At 45.7% G+C, this 26,593-nt stretch overlaps 1 protein-coding gene across 1 annotated transcript in view; it reads left to right on the forward strand.

The window, feature by feature from the left end:
• The window catches only part of gfra2b (GDNF family receptor alpha 2b), a 79,725-nt gene that overhangs the window by 2,387 nt on the left and 50,745 nt on the right, over nucleotides 1–26,593 (forward strand). Inside the window, exon 2 of the mRNA XM_070851081.1 lies at nucleotides 4,029–4,328. Within this exon, the coding sequence (XP_070707182.1) occupies nucleotides 4,029–4,328 (300 nt within the window). The remainder of the gene's footprint in view (nucleotides 1–4,028; nucleotides 4,329–26,593) is intronic.

Consider the following 26,593-nt stretch of genomic DNA (forward strand, 5'->3'; position numbering starts at 1 on the left):
CTATGCTGGTCCTGATCCCAGCAGTGTCTGGCTTGTCCGTCAGTCTGTCCTGAGGCCTGTTTTCATGAGGTGTTTCAGAGAAGCAGCTTTTATTGTGAAAATCCCGACGGTCATGTGCAGACGACGTTAAAACATGAGGAAGGTCTTTTTGAATTGTGCTGAAAGTCTCAGGATGAAACTCTGAACACAAACAACCCGACAATAACAGCATGTTCGGTCAAACCCTGCAGAGAAGGCCCACGTTCACTCCTGTAATCTACACGTTAATCCACATCGTACGGTGAAGATAAGAGATACTTTACACTGATACTCTATCACAGAGCCCCAATCTCCCAAAAACTGGGAGGAACCGGGAGCTGAGGGCTCGTTTCTTCTGCAACAAGACACGAAGATGATTACAGTATTTAGACGCCAGAGGATGAGCAGCTCTGCATGTGACGTCGCAGCCTCCCTGTGATTGGCTGCCGAGGATCGCCGAGGGGTCCTCCCGTCTGATGTAGTGAAGAAATGGTAGAAATGTTTGGTACGACGAGGCGACGGCCCAGAGTCACGGCCGCTCAGCTCTGTTTTAACTGCACTGACATATTGTGCACAAATGCACTTTTTTAACAAAAATACGAGGCCCTCAAACTGTGGCGGCAGATCACACAGCCCGTGCTGGTGTGGAGGGATCCGTTTCCATGGTAACCGAGGTCAGACTCCTTCAAACGTCCTCTCTGAAGCAGGATGTCCCACAACGCAAAAAAACTAACCGATTGATGCAGTGGTGCACCAGCAACTCCTGTGATCTGTGGGCTAAAATTAGTGATTTTTTCAATGGAGTCTGGTGGCTTTGAAGAGGGCGATATAATGGCTGTTTCTGGCTTTTCCAACGCTTTTCTTGTACCTACCAGACATTTAGACACCAGAATATGTAAAATGGGGTCCAGGACTTTGGTGTTTTGAAAATTAAGTCTTTAAAAACAACAAAGTCACATGAAGTTCTGTGTTGTTCAGGGTAAAAATGACTGTTTTTTTCAATGGAGTCTGGTGGCTTTGAAGAGAGTGATACAACAGCTGTTTCTGGCTTTTCTGTACCTTACCTTAACCTCTGCTCATAAAGATGAGCAAATCTTAAAAACTAAAACATGTACAGAGTTCAAATAACTTCAGTAGTGTTCAGGAATATTGTGTTCACATCTCTACTTTTAGACGTGTTTGGATTAATATGTTTTGCATGTTTTTTTTTTTTAAAAGTAAGATTTAATTTTAAAAAGTAAGCACTCACAGACTTCGTTCTGTGAAAAGTGCTTCACTAGACTTGACTTACTTACCATTTCTACTGCAGAGTTCAAAAGGTTAATCACCCCCCGCCCTCAGTTACTTGGTTTGACCTGTGACATCATCGATGATGTCAGACAGCAGGAAGTGTTTAGCGTCAACAGGTGTGGAGGATTGGGTGTGCTGGTGAGTAACATTGAACTAAAGCAAACTAAAGATGAAAAATGAGTGAGCGATGGCTGAAGTGCAGCAGAACTCCTCTGTGGTCTCATTTAACTGGAATATGTTCAAAATAAAGACGGAGCCTCGGCTGCAGACATGAGACGGAATATTTTATGTTTTTTAGGAGTAAAAGTTCAAGTAGAAGTCAACAAGTCAGGAGAGGTGGGGGGGAGTTTAACATCCCCAGCTCATTTTAATTGATTTAGCATCTGATTTGTTGATTAGTTTGAATCTAAGTCACACAGTAACACAAACTGATGGAAGCAGCAGCAGATCAGCACCTTCTGTGTTCTGTGAGGTAAAAATAGTGTTTTTGTGAATGTAGTCTGGTCAGACACAAGTGTTATTGATGAACACACACATGCCACATAAGAATCAGTGGATATACAAATCTGATACTGACACATTTTAAAGTGAGTGTCATCAACACAAACAGGAAGTACTAAAAGAAAAACTACTCATTATGCAGAAGAGAGGCAGCAGCTCCTGAGTCCTGTTCTCTAAAATCCCTGTTTTAGTGAATGTAGTCTGGTGTGTGTGCAGAGAGTGATATAACGGCTGTTTGTGGTTAAACCAAAAGGATCTTCCAGGTCTCTTTCTTTTCTCTGTATTTTCTCTGAAAAAGCTGCAGTCTGTTTAGTTAATCCAGTAAAAAAATGTATTACAAGCGGCTGCTAATAAAAGCGTGAGCGAGTATTTCAGTGTCTCTCTGAGGTCAAAATGGTCCGGCTCTGGTGACATTCCTCAGATGTTTTAATGGCCTTGTTAAAATAAGGACAAAGAATTAAATCGCAGTCTAACCCCCCCATTTTAGTGATGTAAGTATTAATCTGTCTATTGAGTCGACTTCACTGACAAACTAAGCTCACAGGTGAAGGTCGACAGGAAGAAGAGAATTAATGGACTCCAGACTGAACCTGCTCAGACCGTCTCCCTTTAACCTGCTCACTTCATCTTTTGATTTGGTTTCACTTTATTTCAAGATTAGTTTTCTGAAATTCATTTTCCTTCACTGTTTCACATAAATACCGACACACGACACGTTTCCGTCGGAGCACACATGTATGACACACACTACACAGATTACATCATGGCTCAGCGGCTGCTCACTGATCACATGAACCACTCTTATATTTCACATTCTGTGTTTGTGAGGCCCGCAGACAACCTGTCGTTATATGTATAAATCTAATATGTATGCTAATATTAAAGTGCATGTTGAAGAGTCACTGTGCCCCCCCCCCACTTCTGGAAGCAAACCTTTGTGTTTTGCAGAGCAGAACCGTCTGACGACAGGCGTCTCTGTTAGTCTGTGTTGTTGATGAAAGCAGCGCTGAGACTGTGACGGCGTGGTGGGTGGATCCCTGCGTTGTGTCGTTAGGTGGAGGAGGAGGAGGAGGAGGAGGAGCTAACCTCCCGGTGATGATGGAGGCTGCACGCCTCCACAAACCTCCTCTAATGAACACGTTCCTGCAGGAAAACACACAAACGTTTGGCTCCATAATGTTAGAAACATCAGCATGTTCACTTCATCCGCTCAGTCTCTGATGTCACAAGTAAACAGGAAGTAAAGGTGCAACACGTCGAGTTTTTTTTGGCAGAAAACGTTAAAGTGTGCCCTTCAAAATAAAAGTCTCTCCACAGAGATTTTACAAGAGTTTTTCATTGATTGTTTGCAGTCGTGTTTCTGATGACACAGATGGAGGACAGGAAGTGAACAGCAGAGTGGATGAGATGGAGGAAAGCTCGTACGGTGTTAGCTATCGTTGCTACGTGTTGTTGTTTGGCTACAAACTGAAACGCTGGAAAGACAAAAGAATAACGGTACACAAACACAGTCACTGCTCACACAAGTGTTATCTGACTCCTCCAGACTGCAGCCGGAGGTTCTCAGGCCAGTTTTTCCTCTTTATGAACAACAACAGTTGGTCTGAAAGCTCCTTGTGGTTTCTGTTTCTGTTTGATCGACTTGAGTGACGTAAACTATTTAGAGGACTTTAGAGAGTTTGTGGTAGAACATCTCTGCTGCCCTCCGTCTGCAGTGTCCACTCTATAAAGAGTGTCGGTGGCCTCTGGGTCTCCTCTAGTGTCCAGCAGGGGGCGACTCCACTGGCTCCAAACAGAAGTCTGATTGGATGGAAGTCAATGAGGAAATGAGGAGACTTCTCTCCTGATTGATCAGCTCAGTGAACAGTTTCTGCTCTCAGTCTCTAGTTTACTGTCAGTGATGGTCCATTCAGAGGGCGACAGTACGGCGTCCACGTTCTGAGGTCTGCTGACAGGCTCCCTGTTCAGACCTGAACCATCTGCACTCTGATAATCTGATGGTTTATGTTTCAGCTGATTTGAGATTTTGAGGCCAAAATCAGGAAGTTTTACTAATGAAGTCGTGCACACACACACACACACACACACACACACACACACACACACACACACAGACACACACACACACACACACACACACACACACACACACACACAGAGCAGGTCTCATTAGCGCTATAATCTCTCAATCCTATTTGTGTGTGTCCTCTCTCCTGCAGATGTGTGTGTGTGTGATTCGGAGCTGGGCCCCCCCGGCTGGAGGGAACCTCTGGACTGCGTCCGAGCCTCTGAACTGTGCAACCAGAACAGCCAGTGCAGCTCGCGGTACCGGATCATGCGCCAGTGCCTCTCCGGCGGGGACAAGGAGCGCAGCGCCATGCTGGCCTCCAAGGAGTGCCAGGGGGCGCTGGAGGTGCTGCAGGACTCGCCGCTGTACGACTGCCGCTGCAAGAGGGGCATGAAGAAAGAGCTGCAGTGCCTGCAGAACTACTGGAGCATCCACATGGGTCTGACTGAGGGTAAGACGCCAACACAGCCCAGTTAATGAAGCCTCCTGCTGCCTGTTGATTCCTCCTCAGCGTTGGGAGCTGAGAGCTGCCAGATGAAACGCAGCAGCTTCTCAGGGTTTTGGTGAGAGCTTCATATATGCAGAGATCGGAGAGGCCTCGGCATCGATCGCTGTGTGGGTGCCAGTTTGGATTTGGCCTGAAGTGCAGAGAGGAACAGAGAAGTGGAGGAAAGAAGGAACACATAGCTGCTGTTTAACTCTTATACAATTGAAGTTCAACTGCAACAGTTTAGTTTAGTTGAGAAACTTTATGGTCCTCAGAGAGGCAATTTGTTTCAGAGCATGAAACACATGAAACCGCAGCCGTCCAGCGTCCAGACCATGAAGACATAAGTACAGAGATTACAGTTTTAATTCATTCACCATGTCACATTGAGCTCAGAGCTTCAGGCTGCAGCCACAGTAACACAAGCGATCGTTTGTCTGTGAAAATCTTCACATTGATTTCCAGGACAGTGACACAGCTGGTTAGCTGCTGCTGCTACTATTGTTGCTGTGAAATTATATGTATTCACATCTGTCTGCTAACTGGACGCACTGTTGTTTATGTTGGGTCTTGCTAGCATGAAGTTAGCTCTGTGGCTAACAGGTCCTAGAAATATCTCCTGTTTTCACGTCTTATCTGTGATCTGTTCTATTTCCCGGAGTAGTGAATGTTTCCGTTGCATAAGAACCTAATGATTGTTCCAGGTATTAGTCAGACCCTCGGGTGTTACCGGGGAAACAGAGTTATGGCTGTGAAAAACTTTAGACGAAATATAAATGAACGGTGTTATGGTGCGTTGGTGTGTTTCTGCTGTGGTGAGCTGCCTTTAACTCCTGATAATGGATATTATCCTTCCTTATTGATAAGGCTGTGGCACATCTATAACTCTGCCTCTGGCCTCTTGGATCCATAATAGTCTGAAGTAAACACTAAAACACTGAATTCCCAGTTTGGCTCCTGTATAGTTTCCCTGCTTTGTTCCTGTGGAACTCTTTATAGTTTTACTGCAGCGAGCACAGACAGGAGACGGTCATTAAAGGTAAAGGACGTATAAAACAGTAACAGTAAAAACGTTTTTCATTGTTGACCCCTCTTATAAACACTCTGAACTGTTAGAAGATGAGCTCTGCGACCTTCCAGATCCTTATAGAGGTATGAAATCAGCCCGTCTCTCAGCGGGAGGAGCAGCATGCCGGCGGGGGTCCTGCAGCTGATGGTGTTTGGATGGTTTTAATGACTTCTCTCAGTGACTTGACTGGAAGCGAGGTGCGGCAGGCGGCCCGTGGTCGTTAGCGGAGGATGGATGGAGGTTTCCTGCAATGAGGACAACAGCCTCAGGGAGAGGGCAGAGCGCTGGACTGGAAACAGCCCGTGCTTCCAGGTGTCCTACCACATAGGTATTGACAGCAGAGAGCTGTGTGAACTCTGATAAATGTCCTCAAGTCATGTCGCTTCGGTCTCGGCTGAACACTACAAGCATTGTGGGTAATGTAGTGCGGCAGGGCTCGATGAGGAACGCGTGGAGTAAAAAAAGGCGACATCTCTAGCTCTGCCGCATCGATTTTGGTCCTTTCTCTTAAAACAAAGAGTGCAGCGGTGTGTGTGAGCAGTGCGGAGATGAATGTGCGGAGGATCCCGTTAACGGCGGCCTGAGCTGCTGCTCTAATGCGCGCTGGGAATTTCAACAGAACAAACAAGCACATGAAACCTTCTTTCACTGCAGAGCTGCTGTGGTTTGAGTCACCTGGCTAACGTCTTTGGTTGGTACAGGTCCCACTGCTGGTCCTGCACTGTGTTCAGTGTGTGTCAGCACACACACACACACACACACACACACACACACACACACACACACACACACACACACACACACACACTGTTGGCTGGCCTAGTTTGGGTCTCAGCAGTGGCAGAGCTCATTAAGAGCCTCTCGCTTTGTTCTCCATTCCACTAAGGATGTGTCTGTAGAGCCAGCAATGCTCGCAAAGCCGCTGTATCACATACACACACACTTGGCGACCACACACACACACACACACACACACACACAGAAGCTTACTTGGCGACCACACACAGAAGATCCATTTAAGCCCGACAAAGTTGCAACATACAAAGCACATCTTCTCAGACGTCTGTAAAGTCAAAACGCTCAGCTGCCTTCAAGGACGAGCGGCGCGGTGCGTTTGAGTGTCTCTGTGCTGGGGTGCGTTCGAGTGTCTCTGTACTCCAGCTCCTCTGCAGTTCCTCTGGGTTTGCTCTCTTCATCATTTCTCTCCAGTGCTTCAGTCCAGCTGTTAGTCTCCAGCGTTTCAGAGCGTCTCGTTGCTCACATCGAACTGATAACGAACGTCACGCCTTCGCTGCTCAGAATATAAATACGAGAAACAACGTTGGCTAAATGATTCGTAGAAAACTGGGCCGAGTTAATAATCGTACAACTCCACTAATACCTGTGCCTCCATGCTGTGGTGTGTTTATGGTGTGTTCAGGTGCTTCAGTGCTGTGGTGTGTTTATGGTGTGTTCAGGTGCCTCAGTGCTGTGGTGTGTTTATGGTGTGTTCAGGTGCCTCATTGCTGTGGTGTGGTGTGTTTATGGTGTGTTCAGGTGCCTCAGTGCTGTGGTGTGTTTATGGTGCGTTCAGGTGCCTCAGTGCTGTGGTGTGTTTATGGTGTGTTCAGGTGCCTCATTGCTGTGGTGTGGTGTGTTTATGGTGTGTTCAGGTGCCTCAGTGCTGTGGTGTGTTTATGGTGTGTTCAGGTGCCTCAGTGCTGTGGTGTGTTTATGGTGCGTTCAGGTGCCTCAGTGCTGTGGTGTGTTTATGATGTGTTCAGGTGCCTCCTTGCTGTGGTGCGTTTGTGTGCCTCCTTGCTGTGGTGTGTTTATGGTGTGTTCAGGTGCCTCCTTGCTGTGGTGTGTTTATGGTGTGTTCAGGTGCCTCAGTGCTGTGGTGTGTTTATGGTGCGTTCAGGTGCCTCTATGCTGTGGTGTGTTTATGGTGTGTTCGTGTGCCTCCTTGCTGTGGTGTGTTCAGGTGCCTCAGTGCTGTGGTGTGTTTATGGTGTGTTTGTGTGCCTCCTTGCTGTGGTGTGTTCAGGTGCCTCCTTGCTGTGGTGTGTTTGTGTGTTGGGGCTGTTGGTAGACGGGGCTGATTTGTGGGGGGGGGAAGGTGTTCAGACGTGTTATAAAACATTTAAAGTAGTGCCTCCGTAATGTTTCGGCTCATTACCTGCGAACACAACAGGACGCCGTGCGAACGCCTCCTGAGGTGAGCTCACTCTATTATGATTTAGTTTTTTTACTTAATCAATTATTGGAGGAGGCCTGCAGGCCGCAGACGCTGATTATCAATTTACCAGAGGACAATACCATTAAGATTTCCATTATCAGCACGCCGGATGCTTCTCACATGGTTTATTTCTCATATGCAGGTGAAGGAAGAGGAAAGTGGTCAGTGAGTCAGCGTGGTGTCACAGTCCTTTAGTGTCGCTCAGCCGAGCCACTGGCTGGAGAGAGTTATTAAATAATTATTAATATATATATTATTATTATTATTAAGATCGTTAGACATCGTTAGAGAAGCTAGTTAAGCTAGTTAGCTCAGGTGAGAGCAGAGATCAAACAGAAACAATTCAATATTGTCATTTAAAACCTCAAACAGAGCCAGAGAAGCACACCTGTGGTGAGTGTAGTAATAAAGAAGGAGACATTAACATGCATTTATCTGGTAGATGACTTTATATTTATTAATATTATTATTAAGATATTAAACCTGGAGTGAATCCATCCAGTAAAAAGAAAAGAGACGGCTGTATTTTCCTCTGAAACCTTGAAGCAGACGATGATTTAGAGATCAGTGGGATCCAAAGTGTGGACAGAAGCAGTGCTCAGAAAGATATTTGAAAGAGCTTCAGGTAAACGGTTTAATGTCGCAGACGACCTTCAGATACTTGCTCTCCAACACGAGCAGTTTGATCACAAAGGAGCTCACAAATGATCTTAATTTCTCAGAGGAAGGTTCGTCTGCTGCGTCCTCGTCTGATAACACTGAGCTCCTGCAGCGACTTCTAATTTCCAGCTAGGTTTTGTTTCTTTCATGTGACAATGAAGGAAGGAGGTTTTCCTGCTCTGCGTCTTCTGTCTCACATTTATGCATGAATATCTGACGAGGCGGGGAAGGGGGGGGGGATTTGTTGGCTTTTCAGCTTAAAACTTAGAACAGAATCCAGAGAGGAAGAGCAGGTGAGAGGGAGGTGATTTCTAGAGCATCTCTCTGGGAGGCCTTCGAGCAGAGCAGGTGGAAACGGCACATTGTTTGGATTTTAAAGGGGGATTAAAGATGTGCAAAGTTATGGTCAGTATTAGAAATAATATCAAATATAACCAGCGTTCAGTTCAATAATACAGTTCATTTATACGGCGCTTCTAAGATCCAGTGTCACAAAGAGCTTTACAGGGTGAACAGAAGGTTTAATGAAATACATAGAAATATATAGAGGTTTGGAAACCATGATGGAGGCAGCAGCAGAGCAGCAGCTCTAAAATCCCTGTTTTAGTGAATGGAGTCTGGTGTGTGTGCTGTTTGTGGTTAAACCAAAAGGATCTTCCAGGTCTCTCTCTGTAGGGATCCTTTCCATCATGCTGTCACACACTTAGAATAACACTCTGAGCCTGTCAGCGGATCAAACAAGCTCTTTTAGTGGACCTACTGTGATCAGGTGCAGTTGTCCCAAAGGATCACGTTGCAGCCATTGCAGCCCGTTTGGTGTCTGCTGGCTGAGGTGATCTACTGGACCAGTTCCAACACTTTCACTACCTACCTGTCACTCACGCACCCTTTTGTTACACCAGAAACAGCTGTTTTATTGCTCTCTGCAAAGACACCAGACTCCATTGAGAAAAACAGTAATTTTACCAGAACACATGATGCAGAACACGTAGTTGTTGGTCTACTGTTGACGTGATCTTGTGTGACTGTAGTGTTTTAAACACTTTTGTTTGAATACAACACAATATTTGTGTAACGCACAATAACACAAACCAACAAACTAATCAGAGTTGCAGCCGACCAGCAACTCCTGTCTTCTGCAAGGAAAATGACTGTTTTTGTTAATGGAGTCTGGTGACTATGAGTATATAACAATTGGAGCCTGTTGGTGGCAAAAACACTTTTAGTGGACATACTGTGATCACGTGCAGCATATTTAACTCTAATGGACAGATTCCAACACTTCTAGCACCTTCCAGTCATTTAGACACCAGAGCGTGTACGGATAGGACTCAGGGAATCCTCCTGCAGCACATCCAAGCCCAAGGAATTGATTTTAGATTTCAGACATGATCCCCACCACACATCTCTTCCAGGATCAGAGGGGAAGAGATTGAGGTGGAGGCTGCGTACAAATCCCAGGGCCTTCTTATAGATCACACACTCTCCTGGGATCGATGTGCTAATGCTCTGTATACGGACAGGACGCAGCCACAGGTTTAGAAGTTGCTTCTGGAATAGGAGGATGGGATTTTTCCTCTCTTTGAAACTTCAGCTAAGATGGGACGAGCAGTTTGTGTAATGAGGCCTCGGGTTTAAAAGTAGTGAAACAACCCTTTAATAACCCACTTATCTCAACACCAGCGGCTTCGTGTTGCAGCGACGGTCTGAACTCCGGCCTGGGTTTTTATTGTGGCATCGGTAAAATCTGAAAAGCAGCTGAAAGAAAAGTTTGTTTTAAAAGTGTAAAAGCCGGCCGACCTCGGCGGGACGCGGCTACGTCCTGTGTGACGCCATATTTGCCTTCAGCAAACCAGCAGACGTTTGGTTAATTAAAAGGAGCCGTGACTGGCAGCAGGAGTTTCTATTGAATCTGTGATTACCCAGCAGATCCTCGGAGAGCAGTTTAGAAGGTGCTGAGGGGGGGGGGTGGAGAAGACTAATGAGCTGAGGGACAAGAAATTGGTTGTGGGTGGAGAGCGCCGAGCGGGGAATCGGAGGACTGGAGTCGTTTTCTTGCAACCTCTTCTTCCTCTTCCCGCTTTCTTCTTCTTCATTATTGTTTCTTTGAGGGCTCCCAGCCTGAGACGCAGCGGAGGAACTCTGAAAGAATGCAGGCAAACTCATTAAGCTCCCAGCCACCTGTTTTTATGTGCTCGCTGTAATTCGACAAAAAGGAAATAAAACCTGAATTGAAAGGCCTAAAAATGACTGAAACCCTCTTTACACTCGGCTGTCGGTACGTTGGTAGGAAGAAAATGTGTGTGTGTGTGTGTGTGTGTGTGTGTGTGTGTGTGTGTGTGTGTGTGTGTGTGTGTGTGTGTGTGTGTGTGTGTGTGTGTGTGTGTGTGCAGCGAACAGCGATGTCACACACTGTTTACTTGACGATCAAGAGATGTCGTTAGCGGATCACGTGCACTTGTGGGGGTTTAAGGAGCGACGTGTAAGAAATGGACTGAAAATCTCATCAAACCTGTTAAATGACGTGACAACCGTCTGGTTTAAAGTCGGTTGGTAGTTGGTAACGTCCTGGTCCAGCGGTTTAGTTAACTAGTCTGTTTGTCGTCATGGCGACAATGATAGGGTTTGCTCCTCTGACGCCCCAGAAATGGTTAAATCCTAAACATAAGGACTCCATGTTTGTGTTGGGCTTCTGCAGCAGGAGGCGTCCCGTCCAGAGGAGCTTTCCTCCCCAGCAGGTCGTATTATATCCTTTTCATCGTGGCAGCGCGCCTCCATACACAACTTCTCATGTTTGTGGCTGCAGTGATTTGAAATGCAGCTTTGATGAGATCTGACGAGATGCTGCAAACAACTACAAAGAGACATAAAGCGATCAGTCAGTGTGGAGGGTCTCTGTAGGAGGGTGGGGGGGGGGGGGGGGGGGGGGTCTGTTTCCAGGGATCCTGACACTTAATCTGTCCGTGGCTGTAACATATTTACAGTTAGAATGTTTACTGATTCAGTTTCATAGTAGAATAAAGTTGTTTATTTGGCCTTCATGGATCACTCTGAATTAAACATTTAACTATTAATGATGAACAGTTCCTTACTGCCAAGAACAGGAGCATTAAACATCCCATGATCCTCTCTGTCCTCATCCTGGTGTCTGAGTGACTGGTAGGTAGTAAAAGTGTTGGAACTGGTCCAGTAGATCACCTCAGCCAGATCCTTTGGGACAACTGCACCTGATCACAGTAGATCCACTAAAAGAGCTTGTTTGATCCACTGACAGGCTCAGAGTGTTATTCTAAGTGTGTGACAGCATCATGGAAAGGATCCCTACAGAGAGAGACCTGGAAGATCCTTTTGGTTTAACCACAAACAGCACACACACCAGACTACATTCACTAAAACAGGGATTTTAGAGAACAGGACTCAGGAGCTGCTGCCTCCATCAGTCAGTGTGTTTGTGTTATTATGAGTTACAAAAATGTTATGTTTGATCTGAACTAACCATTTTAAATACCAAAGTCACACAATAACAAACAAACTGACTACCCACCAGCAGCTCCCATGTTCACGTGATCAAGGTTAAACCAAAAGGTCTATCTCTGTAATTTAGACACCAAACTATGCACAAATAAAGCCCACGTTTAGAAACACAGGAATGATCCTTTAATGCATTTCTATGGTCTTGAGGAGGTTCAGCCATTGCTGTAGCGTCCATCTTTCCTCTGACAGCACAGCTTCGTCATCGCTGTTTTTCCTTTTGCTCCTAATTCTGGATCCATCACCTCCTGTGTGCCAAAAAGATTTTCCGCCCTCCTGCAGAACGTCCTCGGCAGCAGACTTTCATTTAGGTAAACAGGGTGAATCTATGACATCTCAATTAGGAGGCGTGGGGCTCTCCTCTCTGCTGCCCTACTTTACGCCCCAGCCAGATAAAACAGATGTTTTTGAATTTGAATCTTGTCTTATGCAGCTTATTTACGCCCTGATGCCTAGAAGCTCGTCATCCATCCTTATTTCTCTCGTGTTTGCGGTCGTCATCTCACCGTTGCCGAACATTATTCACCAGCCTGCAGCTGACCACGAGAGCGATAAGCCTGAACACGGAGAGGCCGCCGAGAGCAGGAAAGCAAAAATTCTCCAGAAGTCATTGACGGCGTGTTATTTATCATGTCGCCATGCGCTACCTGCAAATACACGTCGAGCCAAGTCTCAGGAGAAGCAGCACAGCGGGCAGGAAGCAGCAGAGACGCTGCAGGAGAGCATCCACACAGGAGAGGAAACAAGAAAACACACTGACGCTCTTATTTATTCTAAGACTTTAAAGACTGATCTATATCATAAAGCTTATCCTAAAGCTTGAGCTCATTTTAAAGACTGGATATTAATCTGTAATAATACATCAGCATTGATTATTGATTAGATTTTCATTCTGTAAAGTCACTGCTCGTCTCATCTCATTTCAATGATCTTCAATGACCGAGATCAATGCAGAGACCTCTTTACCAGCCTTAAGCAAGACTTTATTAATCAGCAAATATTGATCAGTTCCACACCTGCCAGGTTTTTTTGACATGATCCCATACCTCCTGGTTTAGCCTCTTTGTGCTGGCAGCAGATCAGAACAGAAGATCCTTTTGGTTTAACCACAAACAGCACACACACCAGACTACATTCACTAAAACAGGGATTTTAGAGAACAGGACACAGGAGCTGCTGCTCTGCTGCTGCCTCCATCACTTAGTTTGTTGGTGTTAATGTGTGACGTTGGTGTTTTAAAGGGTTATTTCAGATCCAGCAACAATATTTCTGATACACACAAAATCACAAACAATCTAACCAATCGAGGCAGCAGTAGACCACCAGCTCTTGTGCTCTGTGAAGTAAAATAGCTGTTTTTGTCAATGGAGTCTGGTGGCTTTCAAGAGAGCCATGTAACTGCAATGTACGGGATCAGTTCCAAACAGTTTGAACCTACCAGTCTTTCTGAACACAAAATATGTAAAAAATAAATAAAATAAAATATGGCAGAGCTGCTTTTCACATACAGTGAATTTACCTCGGCGTCGTGGTCAAAATATACTAAGTCAGAAAAAAGGAAGCACTGCAGAAGTAAAGAATTATAAATGATTTGTTATTTAATTGTTTCTTTATATGATGAATATGTCTGTGAAAAGAGCCCTGCAGTGATAGGAAATACTCAATGTGCAAATGTTGACAGTATAAACACAGTTTGTCTTTTCATTCACTCCAGTAATGGATGCTTCGCAGTAGTTAACGAATTCATTAGTAAAGACTTTGAAATGACCTCTAACCTGCCTCCAGCCACGTTTTAAACCAGAGATTAGTTACTAATAGACTTCGCATAAATACTAAATGAGTGAGTGTTTAAAATAATGTGCTGCTAATTTGTCCTGACACCAGATTAATCACCTCAGCCGGCGGTTTGTAAGGCACAGGCCGGCGTTCAGAGGGACGGAGGGGTGCAGGGCGACAGAGGAGGGTCTGTAAAGATAAAAGAGAGATATCCAGGGAATTAGATGAAAGTGTGATGGCAGCAGATGACGGAGGAAGGAGCGATTTGAGGATGAGGAACAGAGAAAAAGGAGGAAATGGAGTAGAGCTGGGAGAGATCAGAAAGATGAGATCAGATAGACGTCGTGGGGCCGTGAGAGGGGGGGCGCAGGATCAAACCTCCATTTATCTGTTTCCTGACATCCTCTGTGTGCATTAAAGGACAGAGGACAGAGTCTCTGATGGAGGTTAAAGTGGCCTCATCCTGCTTAAAATAACCCATTTGGACATTATTGGCCGTCATGTCGGAGGTTTAAACTCCATCTGGAAAACTTTCAACTTTTGATTTGTAAAGTTTTACGGTCTGTTTGTCGACACAAACGGTCAATGAATCACTGTCTGACTCTTCCATTACGGCCCGGCGACGTGCCGCCGAACACATCTGAGGAGATATATGGAGATTTGATTTTTGATTGTCCCACAATGATCCATCACGCCGCCACTGATGTGTGATGCTCGCCTGGCGTATGGTGTGATGTTTGCTGCTTGCCGGTCCATTAAACTGTGGTGGAGAGTGGCGATCATTACCCCATTATGTCTTAGCCTGTGTGTGTGCAGGTCTGTGTGTAGTTAGAAGGACAAGTATTGGTTTTACACTATCAGTGTGAGGACAGACTGAGGACAGACCTTCTTTCCAGAAGCTGTTAGACTGCTGAACTCTGGAGGTGCTCTGTAGTTGATTGCGTGTGCATAAACGTGTGCTCCAATGAGGACAAACGGCTCGTTTCAGAGTGATTTCAGCAGCTGGAGCAGGATGGAGGAGGCAGGCCGTGCAGGTATCCAGAACATTAGACATACCGTCGGGTTTCAGTCCGTGGTGAAAGCTTCTTGGATGCATTTCCACTTTAGAGAGCAGATATCTGTGTGACACACGCAGTGACTCGCTGTAAATTAGGTCCATGTGACACATTCATGCCACAGACGCAGTGTATTTATAAAACGGGCACACCATGATCCTGTGTAACCTGCCTTTGGCTGCCAGTCGGGGAGATTAAAGGCTCGGTCACAGCAGCATCTAAAACAGAAACATTCTGAGGCAAAGTCAAGTATCTCCAGTAGAGTCGCTTAAACTCCGCTCCTGTTTTTACTTATCCTGGAGTCTGAGTGACTGGTAGGTAGTCAAAGTGTTGGAACTGGTCCAGTAGATCACCTCAGCCAGCAGACACCAAACGGGCTGCAATGGCTGCAACGTGATCCTTTGGGACAACTGCACCTGATCACAGTAGGTCCACTAAAAGAGCTTGTTTGATCCACTGACAGGCTCAGAGTGTTATTCTAAGTGTGTGACAGCATCATGGAAAGGATCCCTACAGAGAGAGACCTGGAAGATCCTTTTGGTTTAACCACAAACAGCACACACACCAGACTACATTCACTAAAACAGGGATTTTAGAGAACAGGACACAGGAGCTGCTGCTCTGCTGCTGCCTCCATCAGTCAGTGTGTGTGTGTTACTGTGTGTTACACAAATCCAAACTAGCTCTTGAAAACATCAAAGTCACATAATAACAGACACAAACAAACTCATCACCAGCAACTCCCATGTTCACTTGTTTGTGGTAAAATCCCTGTTTTAGTGAATGTAGTCTGGTGTGTGTGCAGAGAGCGATATAACAGCTGTATGTGGTTAAACCAGAAGGATCTTCCAGGTCTCTCTCTGTAATTTAGACATCAATAAATGCACAAATGGGGCCCAGGTGTAGAAATACTAGAATTACCAGTGGAGTCGCTTGTGGGGGGCAAAGTAAATTCATGTTAAAGTTTGGTGAACTTTGACTTTGCCACTGAGCTCCAATGCTCTATCCAGCTGTTAGCATGCTAACTATGCTAATGGTTAGCTGTCAGTAAGCTAGCAGTAAGCGATTAGCTTCTGTTGGTAGGAGTGTTCAGGGAAAAAGAAATGAATAGAATAAGTAAAAGAAAGAAATAGTAGAGACAGTAATCGTGGTCTATGGGAGGTGCATACATGCACACGTGTGCATGAACTTGTGCTCCATTTAAGTGTCACAGATTGAGGGTTTGGGACTTCGGTCTCCCTGTTTCAGTAACAGACGATGCTGTGAGTCTGTCACTGTACTTTGGCGGCAGGCTGCTCGGTGTGGCCCGCCGTGGGCTCCTGCAGCCACACGCCAACACCAGCATGTGTTTCTGAGCACAGCGCTGGACTGACTTAGTGATGTGGGAGGAAAAGAGGCAAGTGAGGGAAACGAGGAGACATTTAACACAAATGTTGTCTTCCCTGAGTCACCATCCTTCAGAGACGCTCAGGCCAAACACTTTCTGCATGAACAGTCGCTTCTGTAGAAAAGAAAAAGTGGGAAATTGAAGCAGACAGGGCGGACTGAGAGAAGTGTGTTCAGCAGAAAAGCAGATCAAAAGATAAATGTTCTCAAGACGGACTGATGACCTGAAACAGTGTCAGCGTGTCACCTTGGACAACATGCTCATGTCTGACTGTTAAACAAACGGCTCTCTGAAGCGAGAATCAGCACTTCTCTGGTGATGAGGCCTTTCGGTTAACTCTTGGAGAGCGGAGAGAGCGACAGGTGAAAGAAGATAATTCATCTCCTCTTGAATCGATTTGATACGGTCATGAAAAGCTTTGATACAAAAAACAGTTTTCATTGATTCTTTTAATCCCTCTGAGATACAGAATTCTTTACAGCTCAGACAAAAACCGTAAAACACATCAAAGCATGACAGATGATCAGACCGCACACGTTTGTTCTCAGAAAATGAAACCTTTGTGAGGCGACGCAGCAACACACACTGTATAATTATTGGTTTATCTGAATGAGAAGTCTGGCTGAGACTCCAGGGAGGATGGAGAGTGGAGGCTTTGGTGTAATCTGCACAGGGACTGGTCTAAGCTGTCCCCGGAGGGAGTCGCATACAGGAGGGCAGGCTGCAGGAGGCAGCATTAGTCACGGGCAGCTCAGCGCTCAGCCGGCTGATTTCTTCACCTCTGCTCCAAACTCCTGCTGGGACCGAAGCTCCAGGACGGTGAAATGGCTCCGACGCCTGCTGCTGCCGCCGCCGACACCGAGAAGTGCAGCGCTCACCACACAGAGAGAGCAGAGGGTCGGAGGGGGCGGCTAGGAAGAACCGAGCACACTTCTAAAGCATAGTTCACACAAAGTTCACACACACACACACACACACACACACACACACACGGATATATGTGTGTATAAAAGTGTGTGTGTGAACATGAATTATGCAACAAGTGGTTCCCACCAAACGATCTGATTGGTCGACTAGACGTGCTCAGCTAACCGCCGCCACGTTCATCACTAAAACTATTGCTCTGCCGTTTCCATGGCAACATTGTAGCTTGTAACCACGGTAACGGGAGCAGAGGCCTCCATCCCTGATCCAGACCGTCTGGTTCAGCCGTTGGTTCTGAGCTCCGACGGTCAGAACAGTCTGGAGAATGTTTCTCCTCCAAAGCTCTTCAGTTTCCTTCAGCTTGTCTGTCAGCTCAGCTTCAGCCACACATGGCGCCGCCGCCGCCGCTGTGGCTCGCCGCTGCTAGCTTAGAGCTCCACGTGAGGCTGGTGGACGTAGCGGCTAAATGTGTGGATGTCAATGATGTTCTCCAGCAGATATCTGAGCTCCACCAGACTGAGGCAGCGAGGAGCTTCACTGTTTCTACCTCTGCTTCTTTTTCAGTTTGGGAAATGAGCATCAGCTCAGCTCGGCTCAGCAGGGACCAGTTATCGTCTCTGCTGCTGGGGGCGTTACTAGGGGCGTCACTAGGGGCGTCACTAGGGGCGTTACTAAGGGCGTTACTAAGGGCCGGCCTACTCGCTGGAGCGCTACACTAGATTTCATTACAGAGGAGTCTACTGATCGCTTTCTAGGTATTAGCCACCTTTTCAGGTGTTTCCATGGAAACGGATGTCACGCTGGCTAAAAGTTTATTTTATATATATTGAAAACAGACCAGAGAGATATCTGATGGCACTTCCTGTGATTTCTCCCAAAATAAAAGACATTTTGTGTCTTTATAAATTAAAACATTAGTGTACTGTCCTCCTGCAGTGCTTCAGTGTGTCAGTGTGAAGTTTAACTCACATCCCACATGTGACACAGACAGAGAGAACTAACTCTGAACCTGCTCAAATGGCTCCTGTGTATATGTGAATATATAGAAATCCTATAATTAATGAATGTTGATGCGTCTACATCAAGGCCACAGCTTCTTCAGACGTCACTGTTTTCCCGCTCTGCTTCTTCTGTGTTCAGACATTCGCCGACTGTCTAATGGACCCAAACTGCTAAATGTGTCCTCTGGGGAATCTTCAACACGTCTTTAACGACTCGGAAAATGTTGTTTTACCGTCATGAAGCTCATTTGTGAGTTTTGGACCTTACGACTATGATCACCCATCGAAAATGCAATTATAAAGTCATTAAGACAATGATGTGGGAAAGTCGGGGCTCAAGTAAACAGCGAACCCCAATTATGTTAATGTGATCCACCTGTTAATCACAGTAAACACTCTGCTGTGTGTGAGTTCAGTGATCACAGCTTCATCAGCAGACACCAGCTGTAAACACCACTTTTAGTGATTTTCAAATTAATTTTCTGTACATCAACTAATTGACGGCTCGTCTGTGAATAAATTCATTAAAACGTCATGTTAATAGAAAACTTAATTCAGGCTCCACGACGCTTCTCTAAAGACTGGTTTAGTTTGGCAAATTAGTTGAACTCAAATGTGTTTTAGGAGGCAGAGTTTAGATAATCAGACCACTAACAATAAAGGACGAGGCTCAGAGGCCCGTGGATCTGTGGATCTGTGGATCTGTGGATCTGTGGATCTGTGGTGTGGGACACGGCAGAGCGCTGAATAAAACATGAGTGACACACACTTTTAAATCATTCCAGATTAAGAGGTTTTGCACTTTTCTGTCTTTTATATTTTCTGAATTTCATTCCAAGCAAACGATAAGCATAAAGTGTGTTCACCTCTGCCTGCAGAAGATAATGATATTCTGAATTAGAATAAATATAAACCGCTCTGAGCTGGAAGATTTCAACTTTTCTATCTGGGGCTTGAGTCCTGGAGGTCCAGAGCACTTTTACCCCTGGGGGGGGGTTAAAACACTGTGGCTTCAGATGGTTTGGAAAAAACAAATTATGATTTTATTAGAATAAATGAATTCATTAATGTCTGTTTAGGAGGCAAACAGATGAAATAATTGGCTAAAAGTAGTAGCAGACAAACTAATGGATGAGAGCTTAGTTAGCCAAACTGAAAACGTGAAACTAACTAGTTAAAATAACGGATAAACAGCTGAAATAGTTTGTTAAAGGTAATAGTTAGTAATGGATGAAAACTTAAAATAACGGTTGAAACAGCTCAAATAAAAGGATGCACAGCTACAGTAGTTAGTTAACGGTGATGGATGAACAGTTTAAACCAGCTAACTAGAGAGGTAGGTAGAGGTAGAGAACACTGACTTATCGATTGTGTTAAAACCAACATCTGCTCTCTGTGGTGTCGGTGAACGTGGAGTTTAAACCCAGCTGAGATAAACAGACCTGGGAGGTGATGGTCGGACCGCTGGGTTAATCTGCTGCAGCGTCCCATCCACCAGCACGCCTGCAGCAGGCCGCCGGTGATCCAGCGGTGATCCAGCGGTGATCCTGGTGCTCTGCTCTCTGACTCGGTGTCCAGCGCTGCTCGTTGTTAGCACGTGGCTGTGAGGAGGCAACACGACCAGCATGCTCTCAGGCGGACGGAGCATCGTGTGGAGACGGGAGTGTGTCTTCAGCAGGAGTACGGCGCTCTGGGCAACACACCCAAACACACGGCCCCATAATGGCTGCACACGAACAGAGCAGCATCACATTTTGATGGCACCGTACGACGTGCCGGCCTCACAATATGACAGCAGCATTGTTAGGAAGTGGACTTTAATGAGCAGGATTAAGGCTAAACACCGAGAACTGAGATCCAAGTGTTTCTGGGGGATTCTTGCCAAACTCTGGTCCCAGTTTGCTGGAATAACTCCTGAGGAATCTTGGGGGATTTTAGCGTGTGTGTCTACAGAATATCATATACAGTACATATAGAAATAACACCACACGCTACCACACATCTGTTGTACATCCGACATGGCAACACACCAGAATGGGCTTATGGGAAACGGTGTTGCCATCTTTAATCTAGACATATGGCAGGAGCCAGACGACACCCTGCAGAGCAGCTCTCTGTTCCAAGGCTGGATTTACAGATATTAGTGTTGTAACATGAGTCATGAGGCTTTATTACCTCTGGGGCAGAACCTGGAGGCTCTGGCTTCACTTCGTCTTTCTATTGATCAGATCGGCACTACGTCATCCAGAGTAGCTCTCGTGGCCACGCCCCTTTTTGGGGAACGCTGTGTAGGTGGCTGCACCGGGATTTAATCCCACATCACTGATCTCTGGTTTGTTCCGTCACATCCTGAAAAACATCCTGATAGAAGAGTTAACGGCTCCAGGATAACAAGCCAGATGCTAACGCTATATGACCGTGTGTTAGCCGCGGTGCTGCTCAGTTGTTGGTCCTGTGTTAGCTTATCTTATTTTACAGACGCAAAGTCAAACCAATTTTACTTTAATGAATTTAATATTAAGTGCAGCCTGATGTTTGCAGCCTGATGCAGTGCTGGACTGCAGCAGCTAGCCTGTGAGCGCTCACCCTTCACAGAATCGAGCTAACTAATGCTAGCATAAACATTCAGATCCTGATGGAGAACAGGTTCTAGTGGCTCTGGGTTCTCTGTCGGCTGCTAACACTTCCTGGTTGGAGCTCAGGCTGCACTGACCGGGCTAACATAAGCTAACTTATAGGCTATAAGCTAACGTTAGCTAGGTGAGCTGTCAGAGCACAGTGCTAATGCTAGCTAGCATAGTGTTAGCAGAGGTGTTCTGATCTGTAGATGGACAAACGACACACAGAAATCACTGAGCACGTGTTGGGGGGCCGTCACTGTGTCGTACCGAGACACAAAGCACAGCCGCTGGCACGTAAGAGGTTAAATCTGATCCTGTTTATTTGTCTCGTGAAGTGAAGGAATTATATTTTTCAGCAGCAGAAAGGCCATAAAATAATAATTATATGACCCCCCCCCCCCCTTACAGGAGCTTTAGTTGAGCTCAGCAGGGAGACAAGTCATTATCTCACTGGGTGTAATGTGACAGAAAGGACAATCTTGCATCAATAAAAACATGCAGACCTGAGCTACCTGCAGGTGGAGGTGTGTCCTGCAGGACCCCCCCCCCCCCCCCCCCCCCCCCCACCTCCCCCACCTCCCCCGTCACGTCCCACAGCTTTGGCCTGAGCTGCTGAAAGTGCAGAATCTCTGCACTGTGGTTCAGGCGCACGATGAGCAGTCTTCATTTAAGTAATTGCTTGGACTTCCAAATCCTTAAGCTAATAGATCAGAGCACTTAGTATTGACCGCAGCTGTTTAGCATGCATGCTAATAGCTCAGCCTTTAAGTATTCTGTCCAGTAACTGGCCGTGTGAGGACCCAATCACAGGGGTGCTTTGAGTTCAGCCTGCTAAATTACACATTTAACACCGACATCAGTATTTAGCATGCAGTCAAATAAATGGCTAATTTACGAGCCTGACTAATGACTGATGTGTTTAGCATGCGGGCTAATGAGCGAGGTATTTAGCATGCGGGCTAATGAGCGAGCTGGAGACTGATTAGTATTGCTCCACAGAGAGACACCACTGTTCGCTGTTTACTCATCTCATTCTCAGCTGCCTGACAGATGCACACACAGAAACAGTCACCGCGAGTCTGCTGAGAGCGAGCAGACGATGCATATGAATGTGGACGGCATGTGCTTCTCTCTTTTCTGTCCTTTTCCTAACGTCTGAGTGTGTGAGTGAGAGCGATTCGTGGAAGACACACTTCCACAAAAACAAAATTCAGAGTCAGATCTCGTCCCGTCACGGCCCATTTATCTCCTCTCAAATTGGGAGTTTCTAACGCAGGAAGTACTTTGTGTTCCCTAACTGCTCTGTGGATAAATGGCTGTAATCACATGTCGAAAGCAGAACTTTCTATTTATTAAACGCTCCCTTATTTCCCTTTTTGACTGACTTTGCTGCAGAAATGGGGTTTTTGAAGTCTGTTGCTGTGGGACAGCTGCGTCCCCCAAACACCCCCCTGTATCTTTTTAAACATAATGCAGTATTTAAAGTCAGTGGCAGAGATTCAGTGTTCCAGAAAGGTAGAAAAACGTGTTTATTGGATATTTTGAATAAAAAAATAGTGAAAACAACAATATTAAAGGATTTTGTTACTCCTATTATTATTATTATTATTATTATTCTATTTTAAGTTTTGAAACTATAGTTTTGGGGGGTTAGTAAGTGCAATGCTGCCATGGAGTCAGTTTATAAGCTAGCTTTGTGCTGTAATACATTTTTGAACCCACCGTATGTTGGTTTACATTTTGGCACATATAAAACACGCTGAATTAGCTGTCAGCAGCTCCCGTCTTCAGCGGTGCCATTAATGTACAGACGACTCTCACTGGATCATTGTGAGACTGAAGGAAGCTTTAAAACACAGAGACTGTCAGGCAGGTTCTGCAGTAACGAGTTGTGTCTGTTTTTTCTGATTTCTAAGTGGATTTCTGGACATTTATTCCGATGAAATGACATACTCAGGAAGTGTAAGTCACCTTGAAGCTTTAAATCGGTGTTTCATGTCTGAGTGTTCAGGTTTGGCTGAGTTCAGGCCCTAATGTTGTTTCATGAACCTCACAGATGTAACAGGGCGAGTTGCTTCAAAGTGAACCCTTAATGAGACGATGGTTAATGCTGCTCTGTGCCCTCTTCATTATGCTCTGATACCAACACACACACACACACACACACACACACACACACACACACACACACACACACACACTGGGCTGTATTGTTAGCCCATCCATCTCTGGCCACAGTGGTGATATTGATTAGGTGGAAGCAGACAAACTAAAGTGGTCAAATTCCTGCATTTATCGGATCATTTTGGATACTGCTGACTGCACAGCTGTGGTGTGTGTGTGTGTGTGTGTGTGTGTGTGTGTGTGTGTGTGTGTGTGTGTGTTACAGCTCCACTCTCAGTTTAGAAGATGGTCACACACACACACACACACACACACACACACACACACACACACACACACACACACACACACACACACACACACACACACACACACATCCCAACATTGGTAATAACAAAATTTAAAGCAGCTCAGTGGAGTTTTCATGTATTTAGTTTTTAGTTATATCTCATTGAGACATTTTGATTTGAAAATTACTAATTTATTTTTAGGATACTAGACATTAATGAGCTCCTAATGTTTTTATATTTAACACTTGAAGTTTCCATCTGAACCCTAAAAAACAATAAAAACATTCATCAGTTTCTTGTTAAAGTTAAGCTTTTATTTTTGTATTTCCTGTCAATCTCACCTGCCAAATATAAAAAAATAAAAATAGAGGATGACGATGATGATGAAGAGATTTCTGTAGATGAGAGGACCTCGTTTAATGAGGCCTCCTGGGCACACAGCATTAACACGTATGGATGTAAAGCAGCCACACACACACACTCACACACAAACACACACACACACACACACACACACACACACACACACTCACACGCTAATTACAGTGATTAGGACTGAAATTATTCTCAGTTGTTTCTTTGCTCAGCTGAGTGTGTGTGTGTGTGTGTGTGTGTGTGTGTTAACATATATTCATAACTCATTAATGATAAAGAAAACACACCCCTCCTTAACACACACACACGTCACCTTGACTAACCTTTTGATCCTGAGAAGCGACACAACGCTGGTCAACGCCGTCTGAACCGTCCTCTCGTTTAAATGTTTTAAAGTGGGGGGGAGGCACTTATAGCACTTCCTGTTTGAAAGGCAGCCATTAACGTCACTGCATGACTGTGGTGCTGAAGCGTCTCCTCTCTGATTTCTAAGGATGTGGATGGATGTAGCTTTGCTCTGCTCTGCTGTAGCTAGTGTCAGCTTCAGCTTCAGCTTCAGCAGCTTCTGGTAACGTTACTCTGGTTTGAGCTCCAGTTTTAGCTGATTTCTTTACATTTAGGGGAACTGGTGCCATTAAAAGTGTGCCGGATAGACTGTTTGGACTTCCTGTTTGCGGTGCAGCCGTGGTTGTAAAGACAGCTGTCACTGAAGGACTTTGATAATGAGAAGAACTTAAAGATATGGAGATTCTCAGGCAAGTTCTGAAGCATCGTTTTCCTCTAATTTGTTGGTATTCATGGACGTAAGTGGGTGATTTCCATCAGAGATGTCTGAGTTTAATCACACTGACAGATAAACACTGCTTCGTGTGTGTGTGTTGTTGTAATTTCAGTAAAATGAACTGATGCTCAACGTTCATCAGCTCCAACATGATTGGCTCACTTTCAGCCGCTGAAGAAAACATTGGATAAACGTTTCATCTAATTGTGTTCATACTGTCTTAATGCTGCTGAGGCTGCTCTTGAAAACACGACGGTACGTCTCAAGTTGTCTTTTAATTCCTAATAAAGAATTTCCACGTGTTTTAACACAGAAATTAGCAAAGAATTCTTTAATATTTTAGTGGAGAAAGTTCCTTGGCAGATGTTCAGATAAACCAAACAGAGCATGTCTGGGTGGCCTGCAGCAGCTTTTTACCGCTTTTATTCTGAAAATGACGCCATGAGAGAGATTGTATTGTTTGATATATTGTCATGAAAATAACAATTACAGCTGCTTTAGGGAGATGGTATGGAGAGGTGGTAAACAGCTCGCGGTCACATGATCAAAACCAGGATAGAAGACAGAAGACAGAAGGAACAATGAGCTCCGTTTCCCACAAACTGCTGTGTGGGAAACATCAGCAGGCAATCAGGACCTCGACAACAGGACCCTACAACTGCAATCACTGCTCTCATCAGCTCAATGGAAAACACTCACGTTAAACAGTAAAAGAATATGTGGCAATTACAGATGGTCAGGAAACCCAGTGTAGGATCAGATACATCAACCACAAACACGCCTGCAGGAGCAAATGATGACCCGTGGGTTCAGTTCTGATCCTCGCTGCTGCTTCTTCTTCTGGTGACGTCGTCTCTTGGAGGACCTTCTTCTTCTTCATGTCCCTAAAATGTGTTGCTAATGTGGCATCGGGCAGTTTAGGGAGGGTCTGGGTGAAAGGTCATTTAACGGAGAATCCTCAGTCTTCTTTGGTCCTGTTCGGGGTTATTAATCTCAAAGTTGTTGGCCAGACGATGTCCAACCATCTGCACAAGGAGACCTGCTGTGTGTTGGTGTTGCTCTTGGTCTGATGCTCTGATGGAGGTGCGGTTCGCCCCGTCTCGGTCTGGTGTTTGCAGTGAGTGTGTCACCTGCACAAACTGAAACTCAGATGAGTGAAAGAAAACAGCCGCAGAAGAAGACGAGTGCTTGAGAGGGTGGACACACTCCTCTCCTCTGTCAGGAATAATTAAAAGGGAGTGAAAGATGAGAGGAGCAGCGGGGAGAAGTGCAACTAAGCACTTTGTGATTTCTCAAATTCAGCTCAATACACACACCTTGACACACACACACACACACACACACACACACACACACACACACACACACACACACACACACACACACACACACACACACACACACACACACACACACACATACAGGCAGGCGAGATGCACGTATGCAGGTTTGAGTGACGCTGGAGACGCAGTGCAGCTGTACGATACCACAGAAGAAGTGTTGGTCATTAAACAGGCAGCTTAAAGCAGCTGTTCATACAATCAGCGAGATTCACAACACTGTGTCCTGGGAGTCTGGACAGGAAAAGGTCTGTAGGAGGTCTGTAGGAGGTCTGTAGGAGGTCTGGGGTCTGAAGGAGGTCTGTAGGAGGTCTGGGGTCTGAAGGAGGTCTGTAGGAGGTCTGGGGTCTGAAGGTAGTCTGTAGGAGGTCTGGGGTCTGATGGAGGTCTGGGGTCTGAAGGTAGTCTGTAGGAGGTCTGGGGTCTGTAGGAGGTCTGGGGTCTGAAGGAGGTCTGTAGGAGGTCTGTATGAGGTCTGTAGGAGGTCTGGGGTCTGAAGGAGGTCTGGGGTCTGAAGGAGGTCTGGTGTCTGAAGGAGGTCTGAAGGAGGTCTGTAGGAGGTCTGTAGGAGGTCTGTAGGAGGTCTGGGGTCTGAAGGAGGTCTGTAGGAGGTCTGGGGTCTGAAGGTAGTCTGATGGAGGTCTGGGGTCTGAAGGAGGTCTGGGGTCTGAAGGTAGTCTGTAGGAGGTCTGTAGGAGGTCTGGGGTCTGAAGGTAGTCTGTAGGAGGTCTGAAGGAGGTCTGGGGTCTGAAGGTAGTCTGTAGGAGGTCTGTAGGAGGTCTGGGGTCTGAAGGTAGTCTGTAGAAGGTCTGGGGTCAGTTTAATCAGCTGATGTGATTTAGATGTTTGTGTGTGTGTCTACAGGTAAAACCACTGTTACACCTTCATACATAAACATCTGCACTGTTTACCTCCCACACAATACATGACACTAACACACCTGGCTCTTTATTCACACACACACACACACACACACACACACACACACACACACTCCTGCCGACACACTCTCGTGGTTTCAAGGTGTCTCATAATTCAGGAACATGTCTCTGATAATTAACCTTCAGGTGGAACAGG

This window comes from Pempheris klunzingeri, chromosome 19 (assembly GCF_042242105.1).
Source record: "Pempheris klunzingeri isolate RE-2024b chromosome 19, fPemKlu1.hap1, whole genome shotgun sequence".
Classification (NCBI taxonomy): Eukaryota; Metazoa; Chordata; class Actinopteri; order Acropomatiformes; family Pempheridae; genus Pempheris; species Pempheris klunzingeri.